The sequence below is a fragment of the Plectropomus leopardus genome, chromosome 22 (assembly GCF_026936395.1).
Source record: "Plectropomus leopardus strain MGB_pleo_1.0 chromosome 22, ASM2693639v1, whole genome shotgun sequence".
Taxonomy (NCBI): domain Eukaryota; kingdom Metazoa; phylum Chordata; class Actinopteri; order Perciformes; family Serranidae; genus Plectropomus; species Plectropomus leopardus.
Genome location: NC_142197.1, coordinates 8,465,370 through 8,493,293, shown reverse-complemented (window position 1 = coordinate 8,493,293; position 27,924 = coordinate 8,465,370). Strand labels below are relative to the sequence as shown.

Genomic DNA, 27,924 nt, shown 5'->3' with positions numbered 1-27,924 from the left:
GCTTCGGCACAAGCCTTTTATTTGGCATGTTTCCAAAAATCTTACCTACATTTTGAGTGTCAAAATATGTCAAAACTTGATTATCAGTAGCTTTCTATAAACAGTAATTCAAAGCCCTATACAACATTGTATGTAGCAGTTGTACACAGTTGTTATTGAACAACTCTGTTATTCCATCATCATTATTGTTATTAAATGGGTCCCATCAGCAGAATGCCATCTTGTATTCAGGATGTGTGGGCGTGTCCTACTCACTAAAAGGGCCATGCATATTACGCAAGCTACTATTCTTTTCTGTAACATTTAACCATATTCAACAGCAGAAGACACAATCTTACAAAGATCAACAAATTAACATGGACGCAACGACAACTTAGAGGCAAATTTGCGATACAGTACATTCAAGCAAAAGCTGCCACATGCATTTTTTATTACGAAAATAATGTGCAAAAAGGTAACCAGATGACTCGACAATTTTGCAATGTGAGGGCGCATTAATAAGAGATCTTTGGACTAAGGCATTGAGTGATGGAGTAAACAAATATTTGGCCATTGAAGGATCTACAACTTTTAGTGTTTCTTTTTTTTTTTAACTGAAAATAAACTCCTGAGAAGCATAAACAGTACAGTAATTGCTCAGTAATATAATCACCCAGTTTCCAATCAGATCTTAAAAAAGCTCACAGGAAGCTTTTCCTAAATGCTAAAGCACATGCCGTAGTTATTCCATACCAGAGCCACCAATATCAAACTGCTCTTTCTATTGCTTTTAAATGTCAAATCCAAAAAATGACACAATAGCATCACATGTAGCGCTATTTGTGCCCCCAAAACAGTTCAGAATTAAAGATATGACCTTGGCAGTATGTTACAGCAACAAAAAAATGAAGGCATTAAAGGGATTCCTAGTTTAAGTGGACATGTGTCGCTGTCCAAAGGGCCTCAAAAGCTACAAAAGGTCCCATCGCATCAGGAAATTCCAGCCTTCAAGAGTCTTTAAATTAAATACCAAAAGGGGGCAACGTAGAAAGTCACTGCAGACATGTAAACACCAACAGAAAGAAGCTACAAATTAAAACCAAAACATCACAAGGCACCCTTCAAAATTCAATTTATCTACACGTTACAATGTTGACCGTATTTCAACGTTTTAAAGTGTCAGATTCAAAGCAACAGGATTGAGAAAGAAAGTGCAGCTGACCTCCACCGTGCAGGGTCATTCTAGTGCGATTAAAGAGATTGCTTTGATGCAGACTGAAACCACCGTCTTATCTGTCCATGAGATAAAAGAAGACATAAGAGAGTGCTATCAGTCTTTTCAACGTACTGCTTGCAAGAAAGCGGACTAGCATTATTTCTCAAAGTGTCCAACTTATCCTTTAAACTCACTTTTTAATAGCTGTTTAGGCCTCGTGCCATCTTCTGTGATTACAGATGCCATTCAAAACAAAGAAACGCAAAACATGTTTGCAAGATAGTGAAGCTTATATGCTAATGAGGCCACTTTCAATTTAAAAAACTGATCGTGTGCGCGATTAAGATAATATACATCTGGTCCCCCAAGGCCTCTTTGTCAAGTTTTGGTCCTGTCTGTGGAGGAGCAAACATAAGTGCACTTCGGGGACGGAAAGGACACTTTCAAATCTGCAGGAACGTGCAAAAAAAAGTAAAATATAATTACTCTTCGACTCAAAAAAAAGCCCAAAACACTGAGCATGTAATGAGCGTACGACAGAGGATTAGGGCCATGTTCAAGAAAAAAAAAGTTTAGAGAATAAAGTCATAATATTACGAGAAAAAAAACATTTTTCCTCAATGTGGCCCTAAAACTCCAGCATATGAGCGAGAGTATGTTAACCAATTAAAATTGTCTCCACTGCTTAGATTTTTTTTTACCTTGTCAACTAAAAGAATCAAAACCATCCTTCAAAACACCATAAACCCTCTGCTACATATAATACTTCTAAATATTTAAACCCCAAGACCTCAAAGCCAACCAAGCAACTGCAAACTAAATATTCTTCATAACTGAAATATAAATGTAAATCTCCCTTCAAGATGCCTGCAGGGAAACATTATTCCACTGAAAATATTGTGCTTCCATCATCTTGGTTCCAGAAATAATTTTATATACATTATCTCATTAAAAACTAGATAACGGTGGGGATTATTGGGGGTTAAATTTTGATGCTCATCTGAGAAACTTATCTGACTCTGTTAAACCGAGGACGACTGCACTGAATCCAAGAGGAGATACTCCATGACTCAAGAGCCGTAGTGATCCTGGGAAAAAAAATTAAAAAACGTTATTAGAACTTTGAGATTAGAGTTTAGGGTTGGCAGATAAGATGTTTTTACGTGCCGTGTTTCTGACCGACCTGAATTGTGTTAACTACGCCGCTGGCCATGACGGAGAGTTTTCCTGCGACTGAGCGCACTCCCAGTTTGAGCTGCGTCATGTCAGGAGCGCTCGGCAGCACGTTGCTCAGACGATACGAACTTGCTGTGTGCACAAGACAAACAAAAAGAGTCAAGCAGACAGACGGAGAACATGCGAGGACCACTTAATGGATTTGTTTTTAAGTGGCACACAGAGACGATTTAAAATAAGAATTTTCTTTTGCACAATATTCATGAGTAGTTTGAATCTTATACAGATAGTCTACTCTTCTCTCCACAGGAGAAAAAACCACTTCTGGCTTAAAATATATATTTTTCTGCCGCCAAAGGTCTAAATCAAAACAATAACAGAGGACGGAGCAATGATGTCATTACAGTCAGTTTTTCCTGGTTAGAATTTCTTTATTTTTCCCCGAAACAAATGGACCAGGTGATGAAAACCAGTAAAATTACTGAATAAAGCTATCTGAAGTTTAAAAAAAAAGTTAGTCCTATGCTGTTTTGAACTGTGCTAACGTTTACTCAGCTTGTCTTTCTGATATCTTCAGATGACTGTTATCTTTCATGCGGTTAGTCATTTACATTCACATTTAGTCAAAAACAACCAAGATATAAATGGTACATCCTAAAAATGTGGCTTGAAACTGGATAAGAATTCAACAGCTTCTGTCAGACAGCGCAAAGGGGATATGACGCCACTGATAGGCGACGGCAACCAAATGACCCAGACTACAATTACAGATTTATCTTAACATGAAACGTTACATATTATATTTTTAAAAACTATCACAGTACCTTTATCTGAATAGATATGGAGTCAAAACTTATTACAGAATTACACTAAAATAAAAACAAACAGCTAAAGGCCTCATTATTTCTGCACGACAGCGCAGATATAGTCACGCCTCTCAGTCTAATGATTTATTGTCGTTCTTCTTTTTGCTTTTGGCTAAAATGTTTGTGAATGACACAAAACCCAGGGAAGAAGAGGAAAAGGCCTCATGTAGCAATTTTGAGATCATGTAAAAGTTCGTTAAATTGAAACTAGTAATTTACTTGGTGCAGTTTGATAAATGTGACATAAAACAAGCAATTTTTGCAGAAAAAGATACACACACAAACACGAAAATGTTCTTTCACGAGGCTCAGTGTGTCTTTGGGTAACTACACATAAATTCATTTGTATCAATAACCTGAACTTAAGTGTTAATTAAATGAGATATTGAATCGTGGTCTCTTACCAGCCGGTTTCTTTGGATCATCAAAGAGGTCCGCTGAACTTATAGAGGAACTCCCAGAATATCTCTCCAGTCTTGTTTTTGCCTCATACTTAAGAACAAAAGATCATTTTTAATTTTTTTTTGGCAGAGTATTAAATTAATTAATGATATGTGCAATTACTTTATTGACTATCTACAATCAAAAACACACAGTATGCAAGTCAACTCTTATGCACAGCAAGATATTAACAGTTTACACAACACGTGGAAAGTGCAGGATGCATGTCATCATTGCGTACCTCAGAATTATCTTGTTTTCCAAAGTACATGTCAGAAGAGATTGCCTTCACGTCACTCCCAAACTTTTTCTGAGCTTCTCCGCTGTCAACCACCGGCACAGCTTCTGGTTTTCTTCTGCCTGAGGGCCTGAAAACAAATAAACACTAACCAACGGCTGCGTATTCTGAAAGCATAAAGGTCACCTTCCTACTGTACCAGGCAACAACGGAAAGTGGTGAAAAGTCATGAGGCGTCTGTTACAGTGAGAGCAGCAGGATGTACGGTGCATTAAATATCCGACCTGTCGTTCAGAGACGATATAGTGGAGGTCAAATAGAAGTCCGGCTCCGGCTTCTTGCTCTCCTTCATCCAGCCTCCTCCCTCGCCTCTGTTGTCCCAGCCGTCTGAGGTCTCTGTTTGATCATCAAATCGAGATGAAACCCTAAAAACAAAGAACAAAATAATATCGGATAAGAAGAATGCTGTGCATACAGATAATGCTTGAGAACTGAATCAGCTGTCATAAGAAGCTGGAGAAAAGTCAGATTTTTAAAAAATTACAATTAAATTAATTGTTCAGTATTGCTGAGACAGTGTTTGAATACTGTCATTAACTCACAATATATTCAGATTATTAAAGTAACAAACAAAAACTAAATAAATATGTGCAACACTTGCAAATTCAGAATATTCAATGACGTGCTTTAACCGTTTAACACCTGGACTAACATCAGTTATCTTGTACTGTATTCAGACCCTTTTCACTAACATTTAAACCTCTGAAACCTGAGAAAATTGGATTCATTTCTTTCAAAACAAGGGGAAAAAACATAATGAAAAACTTGGTGGAAAATGTCCCACAAACCACAAGAAATTGTAAAAGGTATGAGGAAATAAATTGAAAATTAGCTGGGGAGATTATGATATATTATCAAAAAACAATGCAAAAATGTCCAGAAGACTTTTTTATTCTCTTATTTAAAATCATATTTAATTTGAATAATTTATATTAAATTATTACAGAAAAATCTTTTTTGCACAATATTGAGGATATTTTCCTTTTTGTATATATTTTTTTACTTTTCTTTTTTCTTCTTATTTTCAGGTGATTTCTATTAATTTCTTGCTAATTTTTTGGCCATTTCTTGTTAAGTGACTCTTCTTGTGTTTTTAAAAGAACTAAAGCCAATTCACCAACATTTCAAAGGGTTAAAAACCAAACTGCAACAGCAGGTAAATTTCATAACTTTGAAAACAACAAAATATTGCAGTGGAACACAAAATAATCTTCACATGCAAAATTCAGTAAACATATCAATAATAACATTAATCATAACAGATAAAGAAATAATAATTATCTGACCTAGAGGTGAAGGACCCGTCATCATCATCGTCGTCCGCGAACCGTCGTCCTTTGGTGCTCCTGGCGCCCAGTGGATTCTCCTGCTGGATTATGTGCATGTCCGCCATCACAGAGTGAGACACTCCACTACAGGATGATAATGAGAGCAGGAAACAGAAGCATGAAAACTAAGCCAGCTCCAAGGTAACTCATCATCATCATCATCATCATCATCATCATCATCATCATACCTCCTCATGCCCAGACCCATGCCCAGTCTCTCAGCTTGCTCTTTCTTCTTCCCCTCTAATCCCATCAGCTTCTTCTCCTCCATTTTCCTCTGTCGCTCCAGATCTTTGTAGGCCAGTCTCAGTGACGGAGCGCTGAGAAGGACGAAGGATGGAGGATTTTAAAAACATGATTAAACAAACGGAGAAGCACAAAAAATCAATTTACTGAACAAAAAAACTAAAATAACCGCCTTGTAATTGTATGCCTGTGCGACCCTGTCATATACGGTTTACATCCAAGTCTGTGAAGACACGGATGCTTCACACACATCTTCCCCCGGCACAAAAGATCTGCACAATCAGCACAGTTTGAAGGTAGGCACCTAAAATTAGTGTCATCATTTCAACTAAACGTCTCCCCCTCTGTTTCTGACTAATGACACTGAGAAACGGCAAAGGTCACGGTTGAATTTTGACCTATTAGATATAAAATTTCATCAATTCATCATTACGTCCTTTTAGACATTTGTGTGACATTTCATCATAATTAGTGAATTAATCCTTGCCTTATGGTCAAAAATATGTTATGTGAGCTCACCCTGACCTTCGAACAACAAATTCTAATCAGCTCATTCTTGAGTTTAAGTGGACGTTTGTGCCAAATTTGAACAAATCCCCTAAAGACACTGAATTCATGAGAATGGGAAAGACGTACAAACGGACAACCAGAAAACACAAGGCCTCCGCACACAGCTACTGCCAGCACGGAGGAATAAAGATGAAGAAATACATCAGAAATAATGAAGAAGTAAAGAAACATACATGGATTCCTCCGGTTGATTGTTCTTCGGAGCGGCTTCACTCTCTTCTTTCTCCCTGAGCTTGTCGGCAGCTTGAGCCTTCTTCTCCAGCTCCGAAAAACTCTTACTGCTCACCTTCTGAGCGCCCAGACCGCCTTTCTTAGAGGCCAACTGGAGGCAGACACATTTTACAAAAAAACGCCATGAGTGCAAATACTGTGAACACACACAGTTACATTAATCCGTACTGTCCAACCACACGTTACTATGACTACGTACTGTTTTCTTGGCAGCAGCTGGCTTCTTCTTGATGAGAGAGGACGGCTCTGGAGAGACCGAAGGACAGTAAAGTTACATCTACAGTTATTCTACTACATAAACAAGATCTTTAAGTAAATGTGACGAATGTAAACCAACCTAGATTTGCTTTGGGAGAAACACTCAGCATGTCCACACTGGGACCCTCATCGAGATTACCTGAAAAGTTTTCATGTACGTGTGATGAGCCGCAGAAATGGGACAAAGATAAAAACAGCTATTGTTCGTAAGGGTTGTACTTTGTGAATACCATTACTGTCTTCATCTTTTTCCACGCTTGAAGGCTTCTCTGATGTGGAGGAGCTGAGACTCATTTTGGCCATGTTCAGATTTTCGGGAGGAGTCTGGGAAGTAAACACACACTCACAGTAAAATCCTCTGTCGCTGTGTGAGTATCAGACAAGCATGAATGTGGATAAAAAATGAGGGGTCGACAGATCATCCGCATGGCTAATTATTGAGGAAGATATTTGGTATTTTGCAGATTATCTGTATTGGTGTTTTATTTTAAGAAAAGTGTCATCATGGGAGAAACTTTTATTTTGAAAAACCTTCAGGAGCTTTTTTTAAAATTTCTTCATTCTTATTTAAATTTTCACTTGACTTTATAAAAAAAAGTTGCTGATAACTTGCTCTAAATGATGTTGAACGTTTCAGTTTTGATTAAACATTTGCTTAAGGCATTTAAACAGAGTTTTGTGTTGGAGTTTGATGATCAATCTCTTTAACCACTAACGGTCGACCCCTAATAAAAATCACACTAAAGAAAGGGGGACGCACTCTTCACCTGTGAATGCAGACTGAAGAAATCCACCTGTTTGTCGTCTGGGGATGTCGGGGAGAGAGGAGCCTGACTGTCGAGCCACAACTGCACAGGAGGAGAGCAGTAAAACTGATACAACTATCTGCGCACTTCAAGATGTATTTTATACAAAGTGTGTTACGCAAAGAAGAAGCCAACATTTGTTTTTCAAAATTTTCAATTGCTGCAGAGCAACCTGCAAGCAGAGGATGTAATAAGAGAGTAAGCAAACATTACATCAGTGCCGTGGCGTCTGGTGGCTTGCGTGGCCAATGTCTTTATCTTCTCTCTGTACAGCTGAGCAGCTCGGCTGTTGTACTTGGTATTGGCAGCGTTGGCTGTGCACCCATGTTGGTTGAAAAATGAAATCTGAACGGATACAAAAAAAAGATGAGAGGAAGAGTTAAGTTAAATCCCATGAGTATCAAGCAGTGCTTTGATTACAATCTGTGGATGGTGTGTTGATATGTTGCCTTCAGGTACTGACCGCACTGACGTTGCCTCCAACTTGCATACATCGCAGCTGAAACCACGACCAGTTGAAATCCAGCTCAGTGGACCTGTGGAACGCAACACGATCAGCATTTTAACAAACTTTCAATTTCCATGTCACTAAATGGTTTGATAGGGACAAATAGGTTCTGAAAAAAAATTCTCCCCATCATTAAACACTTTTCGGGATGTTTTCTACTCATATTAAGAATCTTTTAAATCCTGTGCATTTGTGTTATCAGTATTAGATTACTGTAATTCATTATAGTCTGACTCGACCAAGGAGATGTAGTAATCTGTGGCAAGGTTGTTATAGTAAACTAAAACTAAAGTAAAATCTAACACTAGATGTGAAAAAACATTTTTAGTTAAGTGAGATGAAAATAACAAGACTAAACATTAGACTTTAGGAGAAAAAAATAACTAAAGGAGCTCAACTTTAAATATTATTTTGCAAAAATTAACATTTCACCATTCGAAACCAAATTCATCAGAAATCAAAATTGTATGTGAATTAAATTTTCTTGGTTTTTTAATTATTATTTTTTTTAAACCGGACTTGACAGGACCTTTTTTGCAACATTGGTTCTTGATTGTGAAGAAAGGGATAGAAATAAAACAAAAAAAAAAAAAAAAGGCATCAACCACGAATGCACAAGAAAAAAAAAAAAAAACAACAGCAAAAGAAAAACAAACAAACAAAAAAAAAACATCAAATAAGTAAAACAAAATTAAAACGTTGGTGGTTGGTGACACAAAAAAGGAAAATAAGGTACATAAAATTCATCACATAAGTTACAAGGTATTGACATATGTCACAGTGACACAGTTAATCTCACAGCCCATTAATCATATATTTACATTTTTTAATCAGACTATCAGATTTTCTGAAACAGCCCTTCTCTGTTTGATATTGTGATTTACATTTCCTCTAAATGTAAAACATTTCCTATCATGAGGCACTTTTGTTCTGATAATTACTGACCTACCTGATAAAGGACAGGTGCACCCCGAGAGACCTGTGTGTCCCCGAGCAGTCTATACACAGGAACACACCATAAGTGATGCTGGCCCAGCTGGGGTTTTTAGCTGAGCAGTCAAAGCAAACCTGGAAGGAAGAAAGCAAAGAAAAAAAAGCTTTATCTCCTGAGCAATTTGCTGCCTCTTTCAAAAACATGGGTTAAAAAAAGCAACTAATAAACATACAATAAAAGTAATAAACGTTTCACAAATGAGTAGATTCAGAAAGTTATTTAAAAAAAAAAAAAAAAAACACCTGAAAAAGTGCCCAAGGAAAAACAAAAAAGGTAGGGGACAAATATCTTGTGAAAAAATAAAAAAGCTCACTAAAAACTATATTTATTATTATCATCATTACATATTTAAATCATGTTAAAAATGTACATCTTTAAAGGCCATTTTTGCTTTTGTAAATGTTCTTTTATTTTTATTTATTTATTTATTTAATCTAATTTTTGGGTAACTTCTTATTTTGTTATGCATTGCCTTCTTCCCATGTTTTTGAAAGAAATCAAGCCAATTTGCTCAGGTTTCAAAGGGGTTAATAAAATAATATGGACTGAAATTATCATTTAAAATCAATTGTCCAAATCAATAAGAAAGACGTGGAAGCAAACAAGGTCTTAAGTGCATGTGTTTTATTTATTCATCTATCATTTTTTAAAAATATTTTATTTTTGTTTTTTTAAATTATTTTCAAAGTATTTTATTTATCTATTTTCCAATACTTTTTTGTCTAAAGTGCAGGTTGCCTGTGACATTAGCTGCTGATTCAAACAGCTGTTTGTGAAGGGTTGTCAATTTCTCAGTGAAAATAACTGTTAATGATAAAGCTAAAAGCACTGTTTGTTTGTGATTATCATTAACTACTGCCCTGCAGTTTTTCCAGGTCAGCTGAAGGCTTTGGGGGAGTTTATGGTAAAAATGAAGCCTAAACAAACACAGCTAGCTCAACGCCAACTGTCAAAATGCAGCTAACTGTCAACCACTTGGCTAACGTTACGTCTGGTGAAGTTTTCTGACACATTATTTAACTGTAACTGTCAACAGGCCACAATTCAATCAAAAAGACCCATTTTAAATCTTCACGTATAAGCTATTTGTTAAATCACGCTGTTAAATTAAAGCTAGCTTTGACGTTTCCCCAAAGTGCGACGTGTCAGTTGAACTTCCTTGTTAAAGAGAGTAAACTGACCGCCGTGTAAAAACTCTCACCTTATTCGTAGGGACGGAGCGAAGACGCTTAAAAATCGTTGCGATATCGTGTTTACTGGGCTCTGACATTGTTTTATCTGTTGCTAATAACTGTCGGTTTGATAGAGAAGAAGAAACAGGAAAAACAGCCCGTGTTTTTCCTCAATAATAACTGAATACGACACGTCAATAGGAGAACATCATGGTCAGGCTCTGATTGGATAAAAACGACACGTGGTTATGTTATTGTCGTAAGGGCTTCTGGGTAGTGTAGTAATGTTCTTTCAGTTATGTTTTTACAGCGTTTATGGCATTTTGGGGTCTTTTATTGATGTCTGAAAAGTAAAAGTAGTTTTTGTAAATAATTATATCTCATTTATGAACATTTATATATAAATTTAAACACTGTTTAATCTATAGGTATGCTTGAATAGGCAATATCAACCTCTAATTCAAGGTGCAGATTGATTCAATTTATCTTTCTGTATTCCCCCTTTTTTTACTCCATGCAAATTAATCAAATATGAATATGTACAATCTTACTCCTTTGAAATAAAGAATGCCATATTCCTCCACTGAATTTGGTCTCATCCTAAAATAAGATAAGATAAACCTTTATTAATCACCAGAAGGTAAATTAGGTTGATGCAGCAATACAAGGAAAGAAATATATACAAATTTCAGTATAGAAAGTAACAGATAAATAATAAGAGATACCTAAACTAAAATGAAAAATAGCAACTATACAAGAGTATTTGGAGACAAAATGACACAGTAACATTGAGTGGCGTAAATACATACAAAGTTGCACAAACTTGTAAGATTCTGTAAAGAACTTTGGTGTATTGACTTCCATGTAATTTAAGCCCCTAAAGTCCCAAAAGGTGATTTCTTTCTTAATCTTGTGCACTCAAGATAATTATGCAGTTTATAGAATAAGATTTTTTTGTTATTTGCACACAAAATATTCCACTTATCTTGTGCACAAAAAAGAACTTCCTCTCACAAGATAATTATCTTGTGCACGAGATAAATAAGTTGCCCCCCCCCAAAAAAGTGTGTATTGTTAACTAATTCACACAAGATAAAATATTTCACATTCTGAGACTTTAGAGGCCTCATATTTTTCTTATTTTTGCTTAAACAAACATTAAATTTAAACCAGCTGAACTGTCTTTTGCCTCACTTGACATTATCCTCAACAGAACTGTGAAACTTAACTTTTGATGTTAAATGTTACAAAAAGTATATTCAAAACGAAAAAGATGAAGCTCTTTTTAGACCCAGTAAATATCTTGAGATCATATCTGAGAAGTTAAAGATAAAAAAAATGTCATGACAAGGGCAAAATATTTTCATCCAATAAATTCATTTATTACGTTGTGGGACAACATTTACAAACCTTACTGTGCAAGTACAGCTGTTACTGCCTTTTTAACGACAGCATGCCCTGAAAACATGGCAAAACGTCTCCTCTCTCACTATTATTAAAGACAACAAATCTTTCTCTCGTGCTGCAGGCAAAAGCATCACGTAGCCTGCTTGTTTTCAATGATTTCATCGATACAATGGGCGCTGGGTTCATATGGAGCTTGCACAAGTGAAAACCCTGCAGTTCATCTCTGGAAACACACAAGCCAACAAAGTACTGGATGATCATTCAAAATAGATGTATTAATCATTAAGGTTACGAAATCAGTTATCAATTCATGTCATAGCTCCTAAAGGGAAAATTAACAACTATTCACATATCTGTTGATTAATTCAATGAGTATGGCCCTCTGCGATGGGAAAAATAATCATATTTACAAATATATCAAAATAACAGATTCAAGGGATATTTTGCCATAAAACATTCAATTACTATACAAACTGATTCTCAGTCACAGCATTCTAACAAGAGTAGAACAAAAGCACTTGTGGCATCATAAATTAACAATCAATTTCCAACTACGTATCATCTGATATTGATGCTTAATTTGTTCTTGTACGTTTCATCCAGGCTATTTACACGTGTGTATGCGACGCCATACTCGGCCGTGGTTTTATTGCTATAAACTTTTATATATTTTCAAAAAAAAACAAACAAACAAAACACTAAAATAATCTCCCAAAACTCGACATTTAACAAGAAGTGAGAGGAGATTCAAGTGAGATAAACGTTTGTGAAAAACCTTCAGTGTTGCGTGAAAAATAATAGTAATACAATCTACACAAAGTAGAGATTTGTGTGAAAAGCTTGAGAACAGATTGTTCAGAGGGGGAGGTTAATGGGTCAGTGGTTGCAAAAGTGAACAATCAATAAGTGAGAAAATACAATCAGTGAATATACATTCAAATGCAGTGGCTAGAGGAGCCTACCCACCGTGAACTAAATGAACGTCAGGATGAGGCTCGACTGATCATTATCATTCCTTATAAAATACCCAGAAAACAGAACCCTGAAAGGAACGACAGAACAATGTAATTTAAAATCCGGTTAAATCTAACACAATAATCTCTAAATAAGGGCCTACTTTGTCTGACAAAAATCTAACAATGAACATTTATGGACTGGATCCTAATGGGCAGAAATGGTTTCAAACCTAAAATAGTTAATTACGGTTTTAAAAAGGGTAATCTCCCTTAATGAATCCATAGTGGCTTGCATATTAAGGCTGCATGTAACATCGCAAGACGATTTGTCATCCCAGTGTTTTGTTTAAACAATATATAAATTCACACATAAATTGAATTGCATCTAATATATACTTGAAAAGGCTATTATTTTTTTGTAACAGCATAAATGGGATTCTAAGTAACATATTTTACACTGACAGCAATTTCTCTTTGTGATCTTCTTCGTCTGGAATCATCTGGAAACTTAGGGGGTAATTTCCGTCTTCTTACTGTCAATTTGTGGCAAGCAACAACATTTCAAGTGGTCCTCTAATCATCTGACACTTGTCTTCTCCGTCCTGCTCCGACATCGGTCCAGTCGTCACCGACGGGGAGAAAAGGGTTAACATGAGGCAGAGCCTTCTCGTTTCCAGCCGCAGAGTCACTTTGCAACACACCACTTTCTTCTTCACATTTATTCGTTTGTGATGAACTATTACTGGATGTCTTCCACATAGTTAGCAGGATAGAGGCCTATTTGTCCGTCCTTGAGTCGACCTTTGCACCAACCCTGATCGTCTTCTTCGCCAATTTTGGTGAACTCGTCCCCTGGAGAAAGAAGAAGGAAGGGACGAATATTTGTTTAACAAAAACCTGTGAAATTATATAAATGTTTGCCTGTTTTTTTGTAGAACTTTTTCGGTTGTATTGCAGCTTGTTCTACGTGGGATGTATAAAATGATGATATCAAAAACTTGATGATAGTATGTGAGGCGAGGTGTGTGTTTTTGTATTTGCAGAGCTCCAGGCCGCGACAATTTAGTCACATTTTGCAACCATGGAGCACGAGTGCGACTTAAAAATAATATTAATATCTGCATTGAAGATCGTGAATAAATGCTCAACTTTCAAGACGCCGGTTTAACTTTCTGCTTCTATGCTGACCAAAAGCTTCAAGTTTACAGCGAGAACATCAACACCCGAAACGAGATGGGTACTTCAGAATAAAAGCAGCAGTGGTTCCACTTCGATTTACGTCATTGTAACAATAATTGAACTTTAACTAGTTAAATAGTGGCCTACTTCGATGACCTTTATCATAACAGTTCTTTCTTAAAACAGAACTTATTTAACTTGTGTAACTTTTTTTAATTGAGATTGATTGTTACATTAAGTCTTTTAACTTTATTTTAACAGTACTTTTAAAAACTTTATTACACTTGTGTATTTAAGCTTATGTTAACAGTACTTTATTTGACTCAATTATAATAGTACTTTCTAAAACGTTTATAACAACGAACGAACACGGTACATTATTTAACTTTATAGTGACAGTAATTTAAGAAATATTTATTATTAAAGTACTTTTGAGCTCGTTTCACTTTATTGCAACACTCTTTAAATAGTACTTTATTGTGACAGTAAGTCCTTTAACTTTATTATAAAAGCACTTAAACTTAATTATAATGGTACTTTATTAAATCTAATTATAGCAGAACTTAAACTTTATTATAACAGTATTTCAACTTAATTATTATCATATTTTAACTTCGTTAGAACAGTACTTTAGTTTTTTTTTAACTTTATTGTAACTGCTGTATATGAAGTAGGTTGGTATTTTATTCGTCTACAGTAGTTTAGAGTAGATAATATTACTGACAGGTAATATGTGTTGGAGTTTACACCTTTACTGATATGTACCTGCTTTGAAGGTCAGCTCGTCCTGCTCCTGTCCTTCATAGTCATAGAGGGCTCTGACCGGCACAGATACGACTGGAGAAGCCGGCTCATCTTCGAATGGATTCCCATTACCGTTGGCAGAGAAAGGGTTACCACCTGTGTCTTCATCTGACCAGTCTGGAGTCTTCTCCATACTGCTCGCACTGAGTAAACAGACAAAAAAGCCACTTAGAAAATGTATTTTCAAGTTCATCTCAGGGCCTCGCTCATTGACGGGACATATCCAGCATGCCAGGCGTAAGCAGGAACCAAAGATCAAAGTTAGGAAAGCCAGAAAATAAATACACCAAGTTAAGTCAAACACACAAAAAGCCCAAAATGCAAAATCCTGTGACAGCTTTGTGATTCATCCTGAAAACATAACTCTTATTTCTACATGAGTGCAAAACATGCTTACTTCTGGCATTGACGCTACAGAGCAGGCAGCATGATAAATGATTTAAAAGCCTCTTTAATGCTACTTTAAGATCAAGAGCTTCAAGTGAGAGTGCACACAATGCCGGCAACAACACAACATGACCACATATCAAACAGCATGGGACAAAGCAAGACAAATCATTGTTGTGAATGCATGATTGGAGTTTAACCTGAGCGGCCAGCAGAGGGAGCCACCTAAACACCAGAGAGAACTTTGCTCTGACAGAGAGGTTTGAGAAGTTGAAAAACAATAAACACACAACAGAACGTACATGAAGGATTTACAGTCAGACCTGCTCACATTGGCTTTTATTGCAAACCTACTTCTGACTTTGGTTTTTCTGCTTTTTTTTGTTGATTTACACCAACAAAAATGCAGCGTGATGCTTTGCCCAAAGGTTGAACCCACATAATTTGTACCTTGATTGTTCTTTGATCCATTTGTATTTGTACGTGCACTTCTTTTGTTGTTATACAGCCTGTTAGCTGTCTGACAATTGTGAGATAGAACGATCTATATACATGTGCACGTGTGTGAATATTCAGATCTGACTGTAAGACATTTCCCAGAGCAGAGACATGCGCCCCCATGCGCATGACATTTAATGTTCCCGCAAGACATGGCACTGTTAGGAGTGCAGGACAGACACACACTGACTTTGTGTGCAATGCCATTCCAGCGACCATGCAGAGCAACACAACAACCTGCCACCTGAGGGAGGAGAAACAGACACGAGCGAGAAGGGATCAAAGTAACCGAGATAAAGAAATGGCGCCAAAGAGATGCAGCGCGACTGGCGATCCGTGACACAAAAGATAGAGAAAAGTAAAAGCGGGGAGGTTTTGGGAGGGCGGAGTGTTTCTCTTCTGTTCACCAACGTTTTTATTTCGTCTTTATTCACACTGATGTGGTTGACCGTAGTCTTCTGCTCGGCGGCCTTCTCTTCCTCCTCCTCCTCCTCCTCCTCATCGTCATCTTCATCAAAGGGGTTTAAGCCCACTGGTGCTGTGTTAGTGGGCACAGTCAGGCTGACAACATGGGACACAGTGAGAGATCGGTTGTTGACATGCAAACACACACACACACACACACACACACACAAACACTCATATATATAAAGATACACATGTGACATTCATGACCTGTGGACATACTTAAATGTATGCTGCAAATACGTGGTTAACTAGTTTACCACCTACAATCATGTGCATCACTTCCAAAACCAAGGAGTCAAGGGGCTGAGCCAACAGTTAATTGTGGCTTTGTTAGAGACACATTATCCCATAATAATTGTATGTCTACATAATAACAAGCCTGAGTCAACAAAGTAGTACAACCAGTCTATGGAGGACAAAATATGACTCAAGAATTAATTAATACATAAATACATGTATAAATAAATACAGCAATAAATAAATGATTACAAGCTGAAATTATTACCGAATAAATAAATAATTGAGTACATAATGAATAAATAAATGTTGACATATTGACATAAACAGGAATAACTAAATACAAGTTGTTAATTAAAGAGGACATAGATAACAAAACATCTTTATCTAATTTAAATCTACATTTTTGTACAATTACATATATTTTTTTAGTTTTGTGTCTGTACAATATCAGGCCGGTATGGTCACAGGAGGAGTGCTATTAAAAAAGAAGAAATCCATTAAAAATAAACAAATAAATGTGAAAATGTAAGGAGGAATGAATGGATACATTCATTAAAACTATATAATATGGAAAATATAAAGAGAAAATGTAAAAGACTGAATAAATGTGGACATAAAGAGAAAAAAATAGAAAATATAAAGAATACTTTATATTTCCATATATATTTTCACATTTGTTGTTTTTATTTTATTTTTATTCTGTATGTTATTATTTATTAATTACTTTTACTCTATTTTCCTGAATATTTAAAAATTTAATGTCACATTTGTTTTTATTCCTTTATTCTCACACATTTATTTCAAATTATGTCCACATACTTCATTTTATTTATTTAGTATTTAATTCAGTTGTGTCTACATATTTTTAATAACTTATTTATTCTGCTTTATATTACCACATTTATTTTATGTTAAACACATTTATGCTTTTTATGGCACCTCATAGATATGAGGTCCTAACCTATGCATTTATTTCTTCATTTATTATTTCAGTTCCATATTTGTTTCAGTATATGTAAAAAATACATATCTTACTTACTCCTTTCAGTTTGTTTCCTTATTAATGCTTACGTTATTTTTCGTCCTCTGAACCAGTAAACAAAGCACCAATTTTTTTAGAGTAAACTTATTCAAAAGAAACCATAACAACAATTCCACTTGTTTTGACTTGAGTGCTTCCACTAATTCCTAAAGGCAATGTTTAGCATAATTAAAGTAAAGCTATATAAACATCAATAAGACACTCTCTGAATGACACATAAAACACTAAATTGTCAGCTCTGGGTTTTGTAGGTGCAAATGAAGTCACACGAGGACTGTTTACTTCCCACCATTGTCACTTTCCGCATCAAGGAACAAACCAATAGTCCACCTGTAGTAGAGGAAACGCAGGGTTTCTGCTCCCTGTTTACAGACTTACTGGACCGTGAACAGCAGTAGCTATCAGTTGGCCCTTGAGAATGTGAAGCGGAGAAATGTGAACGCCTTTGTTTGCACAGTCATGCCATGCTCTTTTGAGTTTTGAGCCTAGGGAGTTATTACACCAAACACTGCTGTGCTAGGAGTCTGGCACAATGTAACTTTGGATGGTTTTAGGCAACAAACAAACCTGACCTGATAACCAGTGGATTATCCACTGAGTGTTAACACCGTGTTCATTCAAGCTTCAGACAACAAACAGGGGAAAGATCAAAAAGGGCAAACACGTGATATGAAAAAGGGTTGGCTTTCTGATGCTGATAACAAAAAACTACCATCGAGATAAGTCGCCAAACTTCACAGTGAAGTCTGTGTTTTAAAATCCTGTGACAAGGAGAAAGATAATCCAAAATAGTTTCAAAATTAACCTCTCCAGAGCCTCTGCATAAACAAAATCCCTCAGTCACGCCCACAGATGTAGGAAATGACAGGAAAACAATGTGCTGTAAATGTTGGATGGGGAAGAGGCAGTCAATATTCCCAAGTTCAAGGGTTAAATGCTTTCCGTGCCTGACATTCCCTTTGTTGACTCCTCGAGACACACCTCCAGTGCTCTCATGACTTCGATATGCACGACACTTCATACTGATGTCTAGATAAGAGGAGAGGATAATCACCCCTAGACTTATTTAAAATTCTGAACAATGGATATATACAGGGTTCCCATAAAATTTATGGACAAAAATTTCAAAACTTTTCCATCATACTCTATTCAAACATAATTTTAGCTTGTGGAGAGACTGAGCGCAGGGCGGAAACAGGGAAACGTACATGATGGTAAACAAAAAACATTGACAAATATTAGAGCTACTTTATGTCCTCAGCTCCAGAAAATTAATTTGACTTTGATTTGACAGAGGGATGTCGTATGTTATAAAGCCCTCCGAGGCTAATTGTGATTTCTGATACTGGACTTTACAGATCAAATTGAAATTGAATTGAAATTACTAATGTTCAGCCCTTTGGGGCATGCTTAGTGATTGGCCAACAATGAACTCTGACTTGATTAATCTGTAAAGCATTTTGGGTTGCCTTTGGGTATGTAATGTGCTATATAAATCAATATGCCTTGCCTATTTATGTTGTTATTATTATTCATGGAAAATTACTGTAACAACATCATTACACAACAAAATTCCATGACTATTTCAAAACTTCCAATGATTTTGAATAATTCCATGAGTTGTCCAGCCCTTGAAAATGTGAAATTCCATGACTTTTTCCAGGTTTACCATGACCGTGGGAACCCTGGATATAACACATATAGAAGTGTCTGCCATGAGTTTGCAACAGGTTTTTATTTTGATGTTTGTTGTCGTTTCCATGAACCGCTGTTATGTCCTTGTTGCTGTTGCCACAACACCAGAGACACATTTCTCTGCAGGGACAACTAAAGTCTTATCTTATCTTGTCTTAAAAAGATTATATTATGAGGAGAGGCTCTACACCTTAAAAAGTATCATGTGATTACAGCTTTTGTTGCTAAGACTTTGCTTGAATCTTAAACAAGCTTGTGAAAAATACACTCTTTTTCTGTCACAAAAACATGTTATTTCGAGGAACTTTCTTTTTTCTTTTTTTTTTTTTAATCTTCCTGTTAATGACAAACTTGCTAAATCCAGGTGCAGGTGTTTGACTTAAACACTAATCCGACCTTCTCTGAACTTCCCAGTACCAATATTCAGGCTATGAAGGTCTCCGTGTGTGAGTAATATATTCCCACATTACTTTTTGGCTTGTTTTCAACCATGTACCAGCCAGCTCCAGTCTTGCAGGGATGAATTCTTTCCCTACAAACTCTTGACAAAATGTTTACCGTTGCCATGGAAACGGTGGCACAACTAGACGTCAATCCCGGAGCTTCCCTTATGTAACGTTTTACAAGCATTCCTAAAGAGGAAGACGCCATGTGTGGTGGGCTGCATTATCTCTGATGTGGGGAGTTTGGATGACGAAGAGTTAGCTTGTGTGTGTGTGTTAGTGTGTGTGTGCATTACAAACACATGCTCCGTTTTCTGTGTTAGAGACAGAACAAGTGAGTCAGTGAGTGATCAGATATCTACCTGCTGCTGGTCTTGGCAGGCTGAACGGGCTGATCTGACCCAGTCTGACTGATGCCGGTCAGCGTGACGCCCTCCGACGGCTTCTTCTTTTCTCGTCTGCTGAGGGTTCTGTTCAAGTCTAAGGACCAGTCCTGGTGGACACACATGAGAGTTAAGTATTACTACTCTGCCGAATTGACCAAACTGAATGGTTGGTTCAAAACATGCCTTTACAGCTAGCAGTGGGAGAATAAGTCACAGGGTTGTGCACAGCAACATACACACACTTCAAAACAGTCCATAAATATTTGAACCCTTTCTCAGGCCGTGACACGGACGCTGGGTTTTGACACTGAACATGCATGAGTGTTTTTACAGCGCAGTGTAGGCCTGATAAGATGTGAGAACACAACCACGGACAGTATCCATCACCTGTTGAAAGAAACACAGCACCAAGGAGTCTCCCCTCCACCAGAGGCTAACCAGGGAGAGTGGAGTGAAGCCGAGACCGTAACAGCAACACAGTTATAGGAAAGAAACTTAGAAATGTTGCTAAAAAACTTTTTTTTTTTCCTAACACTAACTATTTTTTATTTTTTGACTTTAATCTCCAGTATCTATCACAACATGGCAGCCTGATATCAATCTTTTGGAGCAATATGGCTTTAATTAAATGGTTAGTTCAGAACTTTTGAAGTGAGGTTATATGAGGCTTTTATCTATAATTAGTTTATTACATATGCGGGATGTCAGTCAGCACGTCATCAATTTGGAGAAGCAGGCAGGAGCACAGAGGCTAAGCAATGTACCGCTGTGGATGAAAACATGAAAATCTATTTAAGCCACCTAAAAGAAATAGTATAAGTTTAAGTGTACACTATATTTAGAATATTTTCACCACTTTCCAACAGAAAAGCTTTTAACAGCCTCTGAGGTCTCGCCAAAGCTACCAGACTCCACTGATAAAAACAGTCATTTTAGCTGCTGTTTTTTCACTACCTTGATCACTTAGTTTGTATTATTGTGTGAGTTTGGTGAATCTGAACTTTGCCACTTAAAGACCAAAGTCACACAATAACACAAACAAACTGATGGCCGAAATCCAGCCCCAGCGCTGAGATGCATTGATTTGATTGATTTATTTTAATGTGAATTGTAAAAACACTTGCACAGTTACTATGAGGTATTAATTTTTGTCATTTTTAAACAGATTGTGCTCATTTTTAGGCCGCAAAGCCACACAGAGGGAGAGGGAAAATAGACCAAAAAAAAAAAAGAATTAACAAAACCGAACAGCATGGCGCCCAGCGCGGCCTCTGTGTTTCGTGTAGCAGCTTTATGGGATTATAATGATCGCAGTCTGCCGCAGCTGACATATCATGTGCTCCATGTCGTTCCATGTATTTTGGCTGTAACTGATGTAAATTTCTGTTTTTCTGAATGGAGTGTGCCTTTGAAGAGAGCGCTATAAAGGTTTCAGTGTCTAAAAGGGCTTGACAGCAATATTATCTTAATATAGCGTTCAGTTAAACTAGTATTGATTTGTATGACTTTTTTTTAGGAGGCTAAAGCAGTACATTGCTATGCTTCTGTCTCGGTACTCCTGTCTGCTTCTCCAAACTGAGAACATGCCGACTGACATTTACTGTGTGTAATAAACTGACTGTGGATAAGAAGCTCTAACTAACCCACTTCAAAAGATCCAAACTATCCCTTTAACATATTCAAACAGCAATCCATTGGTCTCCCTTTCATATAAATGACACATTACACTGGTAAGTGTGACCTCTGAGATTTACTAAGTCTTTGTCTGACCCCTCTGATTTAAACTGTCACACATCAAAGGCCTTCTGGTCTGGTTCCTGACCTCTGGTACTCTGTGACACTGCTGAGCCACTGAAGCATCATGTGACGTACTGCAGAGTTCACATGGACAGAATAATGAGTGGCCACTGAGGGGTCAGAGGTCAGAGGTCAGAGATGAACAGAGAGTGCTGGTTGTGTTAATAGTGGTACAGAGTCATTCTAGAAATTCTGACATCCAGGATGTAAACATCCTGCAGTTATCAGGTAGAGGGAACAGAAGTGGACACGTCAACAAACAATAGCTGGGACAGTGTGGTGTCTGCATGTACCACCTTCGTCCTACTAATATTCTTTGAAACTTGAGTACAAGATACAAACACAACCACCTCAAACACACATGAAAATAGAAGAAGAAGAAGAAAGGAGTGAAAGTGTTATTGGAAGATAAAGGATCCCCCTCCCACCCCCATGGCTGCTGTGAAAAAGAACAGCCCTCCCATGCAGAACTCACTACAATGGACCTTCTCTTAAAGGAGCGAGGATTGGACCAGTCCAAATTCTGTCAGACATAGGGAAAGGGAAGCAGGTGTGGAAAAGGGTTAATGTGGAAAACAATGTGGAGTTTACACTGTAAGCTGCAGAAATGTTAGTATGTGGATGTAGAGATGAATTGCACTGGCAAATGATTCTGCTTCTAGAACAAACTACATGAACTGCAGATCCAGTAGTTTGCAGAATAATTAACACGCGAGCTCACTGTAATACACTGTTGAACTGTCTAAAAGGTTGTGTATCATCTTACAGAAAAGATTTCTTTCTTTCTTTAAAAGCTTTCCAAACCCAAATGGTACTCAGAAAGAAAAACAGCCTGGTAATGATGGAAGTGGAAGTGGACGCCCCACTGACAAAACTATGCCTGCAAGAGCACTCAGAACTATAAATTGCTGCATTGAAAGTGCAAGAAGCTTTTATTTTCCTACCCGTCCTCTTTCCCTTATTTCACCTCCTGCTGGGAAGATGACATGAACGACATTCCTTCCATTGCCACTGTGATGCTGAGTTAAGATTTATCTCCATCCCTGCTGCCAAACGGTATAAGTCAATGACAGAAATGACACTGGGCATTAACTGCTGCTCGGGCTACGTGCAACATTGTAAAAAGCCTGCCCTTGAAGGTTTTACAGCAAGACTTATTAGTCCATCTCTGCTGTCCTCTTGACTGATGGTTCCCGCAGTGGGAGAGCACTAGTTGTCTTTAAGGGAAAATGCTAGCATTTCAAGATAAGTAAAAACTGTATTTAATTCACAATTACCTCACTAAATAATAACATTTTCTATTTGTTTTAAGTCAGCAACAACACAAATCCTAAGAGTTTATGGAATTTTAAGTGTGTCTCCTCCATTCCTCCTCTACTAAACATTTAGCCTTAAATTCTCTTTCCCTCTGCTCTTTATTAGTATAAATCAGGCTGTAGTACCTCAAACTGGGGCCAGTTCATTGGCATGCCGGGGCCATGATTGGACCGGAACCACTTCAGGTCGTCTTCAGCATCAGTGGCAGAGATTGTGTCTTCCAGCGTGTGGTAGATTGTCTGGAATCTATGAAGACAACATTGGCCTTTATTTTCACGGCACTGCACATTAGCTGCAACAGCAACGTGTATGTATTCAGATATTAAATGGCTTGTTTGACCATTACTTGGAAAAGAGAAACCTAGGTGACTCTCCTGTGTCTGACCTGTGATTCGTTGAGAGATCCAGGTGCTGTTTAACCTCCAGCAGCAGCTCTCTGAAGAAGCGGATTCGTTTGTCTTCAAACTGCTGCCACTGCTCGAACACCTGCTCCATGTTCTCCATATACTGAGGGGTCAACTTGTCGAGTTCTTCAAGAGATTTCTCATAGCGTTCTTTAGTCTGGGAGAAAGGGAGCAATGAAGTGACAATTAAAATACCTGATATCTGTACTCTTGTATATAGACAGCCCAACATAATCTCTACCAGTGCTGCTGTGTTTTTTAGCAGGCTACTGTTCTTAATCGAGTTATAAATGAAGTGTCCAAAAGACATGCCCAATCTGACTTATTAGATTTTACATTTTATTTTCTTTAATTTTCTGTATAGCCTATGACTTTTGTCCCATTAAATTTGTTTACTAGTTTAATTTTTTTTTAAAGATTTTTTTTTTTTTAGTTATTTTTGCATTTATTAAATAAGACAGGTCAACAGCATGAAAGGGGGAGAGAGAGGTGATGACATGCAGCAAAGAGCCACGGGTTGGAACCGAACCCGGGGCTACTGCAGCAAGGACACTGCCTTCATTTATGGGGCTTTAACCACTCAGCCACTGGACACCGCAGTTTAAAATTTTTTTAAATTATTTTTATTATTATTATTATTGTTTTTTTAATTTTCTATTGCACTTTTTATATTAGATTTTACATTTTATTTATGTACAACCTATCATTTCTGTCTCATTAAATTGGTTTACTAGTTTAAAAAAATAATTTAGTATTTTTATTATTATTATTTTCAAAATTGTCTTTTGCACTTTTTTATATTCATTTTTTCTAATTTTATGTGGAACCTTTCTTAGAAAAAAAAAAAAAAAAAAAGACCCAATCTTGACACCCTATGAAGCCCTACCTTCTGCACCTCCTGTTGACACTTCTCCACCTTCTCCTGGAGCTTCTTCTGGGCTTCGGGGTTGTTGTTGCTCTCCAGTTTGCTGTTGGTCTCCCTGCTGGCTGCCAGTTTCTCTTCTTTGCAGGCAGAATGATAAGCCTTCTTCATCGTCTCCATCTGTGGATTCAGGCAATAAAATAAAATACAGGCAACAGTAACTTAGAACAAACTATCTGTGGAGGTGTTGATAGACCAATTGACATTTGGTGTCTGACTGAGGGATTTAGGCATTGGTTACATCATCTTTTTTGGATTCAGTTGTTGGAAAATTGGCCTAAGTCTGTCACTGGAAGTACTTCATGTTTAATCCAATAACAACAATAATATCTTTCAATAGGATTATTGTTGTAGAGTCATCCTTTCCTGAAATGTGCATGCACATGGCCGCCTCTGTCATTTTGGAGAACGTCTTCTTTAACAGGGTTACCACACCCTCTTACATATTAAATTCAAAGACTTTTCAATGACTCTCCAGGCCCAATTCATTCAATTCAAGGACCCAGCATCGCATAGTTTGTGACATAGATCAGGGTTAGATACTGTTACAACACTGATCATTTTCATAATGAGAAGTAGCAGGATTTATAGAAGCTTATAGACAACAATTATGTTAATTATAACAGTTAATGAATGTGTGAATACTTTCAGGGTTCCCATAAGTTTTAATGGACCAAAGTTTTTTCTTACCCCACCTGCCTAAATTTTTCAAATGTATCTGATTCAAACTCTATTAAGACATAATTTCAGCTAGTTGGCATACACAGAGAGTGAGAACGTAAGGAGAAAATGAAGAAATATGGGTGATAGTAAACAAAACGTTGTTCCCCATCAGCTACAGAAAACAAGTTTGCCATTATGTTACTTCACGTGGAAGGCTATCCAGGTAACAATTTCATTACAAAGAACAAATTCCATAACTTTTACAAATATTTCAATCATATTTACTAATTCAATTACTTCTCCAGGCCTGGAAAATGTAATTGTAAGATTTAATAACTAACCAGGTTTTCCATGACTGTGGGAACCCTGCTGATGGCTGACAATGTCAAAAGAACTATAATTTCTATTCTCACAATTAATTTATTTATTCACAAAGTATATAAATTCAAGAACTTTTAATGTCCCACGTCTATAAAAGCTTTCAAGGCCTTGATACAACTATGAATGTCTTTAAAGACCTGTAGGAACACTGCTTTGAGGAAATTTGATTTAATTTTGTTAGTAAGGTGGATGAAACATGCTCACTTCAGTGAGTAAATGTGAATCATTCGTTTTAGGAATCATTACAACCAGTTTCCTACTTGGAGAAATTTGGTCATATGAGGCCGCAGACACATTTCAGTCGGAATGAATGAGTGAAAAACACCTCATATGCAGAAACCAACTCATATGAGAGAGGCAACATGGGAACGCTGACACCTGATAAGCCTTTTGTGTGATTCGTTTATGAGAGAAACCACTCCTCTATCACTTTGTACATATTTAAACTCCAACAGATAGAATTGAGGAAGTGAACTCATCCATCGTGGTTTTATTTGAAGAGCACCTGGGCTGTGCCAGGTTTTACAGCCGTGTGAACGAACCATGAGGATGGAAAAAGAGGACAGCAGCCTGTCCTCCTCCATAGTTTAATCAAATAGGCAGTTGCGTGTCAACCCACTATAACTCATGAGGGCTGAGGACTATCATAAGTCAAATACTGTATCCAGTTTAGCTTGTGTGTGTCTATTATTGACACATTGCCCACGTCAGCTACTCATTTTCTAGACCAATTAATTAGCCTCATTTCCTCTCTGCCCTCTACCCACTTGTCCCTGTCTGTCTGGTCAATCAATAAATCAGTCGGGCTACAACGCTGCATTGTTCTGTCCCTACTCAATGACAAGGCCAGGAAGTCAACGCCCCCTGGTGACATCACACACACAGGAAATGGGGGCAAGGAGCTTGGATGTTGCAAAATTGTTTTGAACATACAAATACTTGGATGTGCACGCTCATATATGCACATGCACAGAAAGGAATGTAGCAGAGTAAACAGGCTGCTAAAATGAAAGCAGTAGTAGGAAATACATTGACCTGATTTTGAACTAGGAGTGCCGGTCTCCCTGTGAGCGCTCCGTGTTTCCTTTCCTTCGACTGACAGTCAAATAACTGCAGATCACAGTTACTGGCTGCAATCTTGGCACACTCTGCGGCTAATGTTTAGCAAAAGCCTCTTATTCAATATCAAGAGGCTGCAGCTATTGTTCTGCTCCGGTGTTAAGTAAGCAGGTAGCCATGGAGGCAAAACAATGGCGAGTCAGTAATATGTAATCATGTGAACTGGAGGGTTAAATTGATAGTCAGTGACTTGAAAAATGACTTGCTTGTGGTAATTGCTTAGCTGTTTATAGACTGAATTACAATGTTTGTTGACAAAAACCTCCGGGTAGAAAACCCTACATGACATACATAAAATGAAAAGTTGCTGATTAAACACTACCTGCATTGGTTCATTTTTAGCCAACTAACAAAAGAAAAATAACAAAACTACCATATTTAAAGTATTTTCACCCCTTACCTCACCATCAGACAGCCTGATCTGACAGGGAACTGAAGCTCTTATAACAAGGCCACCAGACTCCGTCAACAAAAAGAGTAATTTTACTTTGCAGAACACTGGAGTTACTGGTCTGCGACTACATTGGTTAGTAAGTGCGTAACGTAAAGCGGAGAAAATATTCCAAATATAGCGTACACTTGAATAACAACAGCTACTACTACTACTACAACATCTACTCAAACCCTTTAACCCTTTGAAACCTGAGCAAATTGGTTTGATTTCTTTCAAACATGGGTAGAAGGCAACAAGGAACTAAACAAGACACTGCCCAAAGATCAGCAAGAAATGAGTCAAAACCTGAAAATATGAAAAAAATGAAGAGAGAGAATGAAAAAATAAAAACAAACACAAAAATGGCCCCCAAAAGTGCTAAAAGTACATTTTAAAAAAGGCTACATGTATGTTTTTTTTTTCCTCTTTTCTTAAACTTATTATCATTTTCTTGTCAACTTTCACTAATTTCAAGCAATTTGTGGTAAATTTCTTACCAACGTGTTAACTGCCTTTTATCCCCCATGATTTCAAAAGAAATTAAATCAAATTGCTAAGGTTTCAAAGGATTAAATTACTTGTGAAAGGCATCTGAATGCAGCACAAAAAAAGTGATTACAATATAGGTTTCAGATTGTTAAATATGTTCTGCTGCAGACATAGTGTCTCAGTGATTCAGTTTTTAAAGGTGCTACCACTTCTACGGACTATAGACCTTTTCAAATTTGACAAATAAACATTCTTAAGGGTTCTCTTTGTATTTTCTGTTAGACTGTTTGTTAACGCAGTAGCTGAAGAGGAACCTGTAAATGTTATTGTTTCCTTGGCTGCTGACAGGAAGTAAACAGGGACCAAAGTTGTTGCTCCAACAACAGAATAGCAATGAAAAAGGTATATATTTTAGTTAAGTAACTTCTTTGAAACCACACCTCTTTGAGTTTCTTTGCCCAGGGCTTCTGAGCCTTGCGGAAGCCGTCATCAGCCTCTTTAGTCTCTTTGAAGCCGCCGATCATCTGTTTGTGGAAGGAGTCTCTCTGCCAGTTCTTCAGCTTCTCGTAGTCCTCTCCCATCAGCGCTGATTTCACCTCCATGTGGAGCTCGCTCACCTTCTCCGCCTCCGTGCACAGAGCAGACCACGCCCGCTCCAACGTGCCATACTGAGGGCCTGAGGGAAGAGTTTTAGCAGTCAGTGTCTGTGAAAGTCATGCTTGCAGGGACAGAAAAAATCCAAACAGTAAATATATAGTCTTCACAATGATGCCAAAAGCATCAATATTTTGCATAAGTATCCCCA

General features: G+C 37.3%; 2 protein-coding genes across 6 annotated transcripts in view; both read right to left on the bottom strand.

Moving 5' to 3' along the window:
* Window positions 1-2: 2 nt before the first annotated feature.
* On the bottom strand, window positions 3-10,289 carry arfgap3 (ARF GTPase activating protein 3). Of its 2 annotated transcripts, XM_042511448.2 has the most exons (16): window positions 10,119-10,288; window positions 8,873-8,991; window positions 7,879-7,951; window positions 7,629-7,760; window positions 7,377-7,457; window positions 6,840-6,933; window positions 6,689-6,748; window positions 6,551-6,597; window positions 6,294-6,442; window positions 5,493-5,624; window positions 5,263-5,388; window positions 4,201-4,341; window positions 3,920-4,046; window positions 3,642-3,729; window positions 2,379-2,503; window positions 3-2,283 (listed from the first exon to the last, which is right to left on the bottom strand). In XM_042511448.2, exons 1-16 carry the CDS (start codon window positions 10,185-10,187, stop codon window positions 2,266-2,268), a joined length of 1,581 nt encoding a protein of 526 aa, XP_042367382.2. In that variant the 5' UTR covers window positions 10,188-10,288; the 3' UTR covers window positions 3-2,265. The 2 variants fall into 2 exon arrangements, with proteins under 2 accessions (XP_042367382.2, XP_042367381.2); XM_042511447.2 differs by lacking the exon at window positions 3-2,283 and having other exon boundaries at window positions 2,340-2,503; window positions 10,119-10,289.
* Window positions 10,290-11,447: 1,158 nt separating this feature from the next.
* pacsin2 (protein kinase C and casein kinase substrate in neurons 2) overlaps window positions 11,448-27,924 on the bottom strand; it is a 28,114-nt gene continuing 11,637 nt past the window's right edge. The window contains exons 4-12 of one of the 4 annotated variants that reach the window (XM_042511030.2): window positions 27,560-27,795; window positions 23,999-24,154; window positions 23,094-23,269; window positions 22,834-22,954; window positions 21,867-21,914; window positions 19,571-19,701; window positions 15,732-15,881; window positions 14,397-14,578; window positions 11,448-13,304 (exon numbers count right to left, since the gene is read on the bottom strand). In XM_042511030.2, the coding sequence (XP_042366964.1) occupies window positions 13,192-13,304; window positions 14,397-14,578; window positions 15,732-15,881; window positions 19,571-19,701; window positions 21,867-21,914; window positions 22,834-22,954; window positions 23,094-23,269; window positions 23,999-24,154; window positions 27,560-27,795 (1,313 nt within the window). In that variant the 3' untranslated portion in view covers window positions 11,448-13,191. The remainder of the gene's footprint in view (window positions 13,305-14,396; window positions 14,579-15,731; window positions 15,882-19,570; window positions 19,702-21,866; window positions 21,915-22,833; window positions 22,955-23,093; window positions 23,270-23,998; window positions 24,155-27,559; window positions 27,796-27,924) is intronic. The other 3 variants (XM_042511033.2, XM_042511032.2, XM_042511034.2) reach the window with 3 other exon arrangements.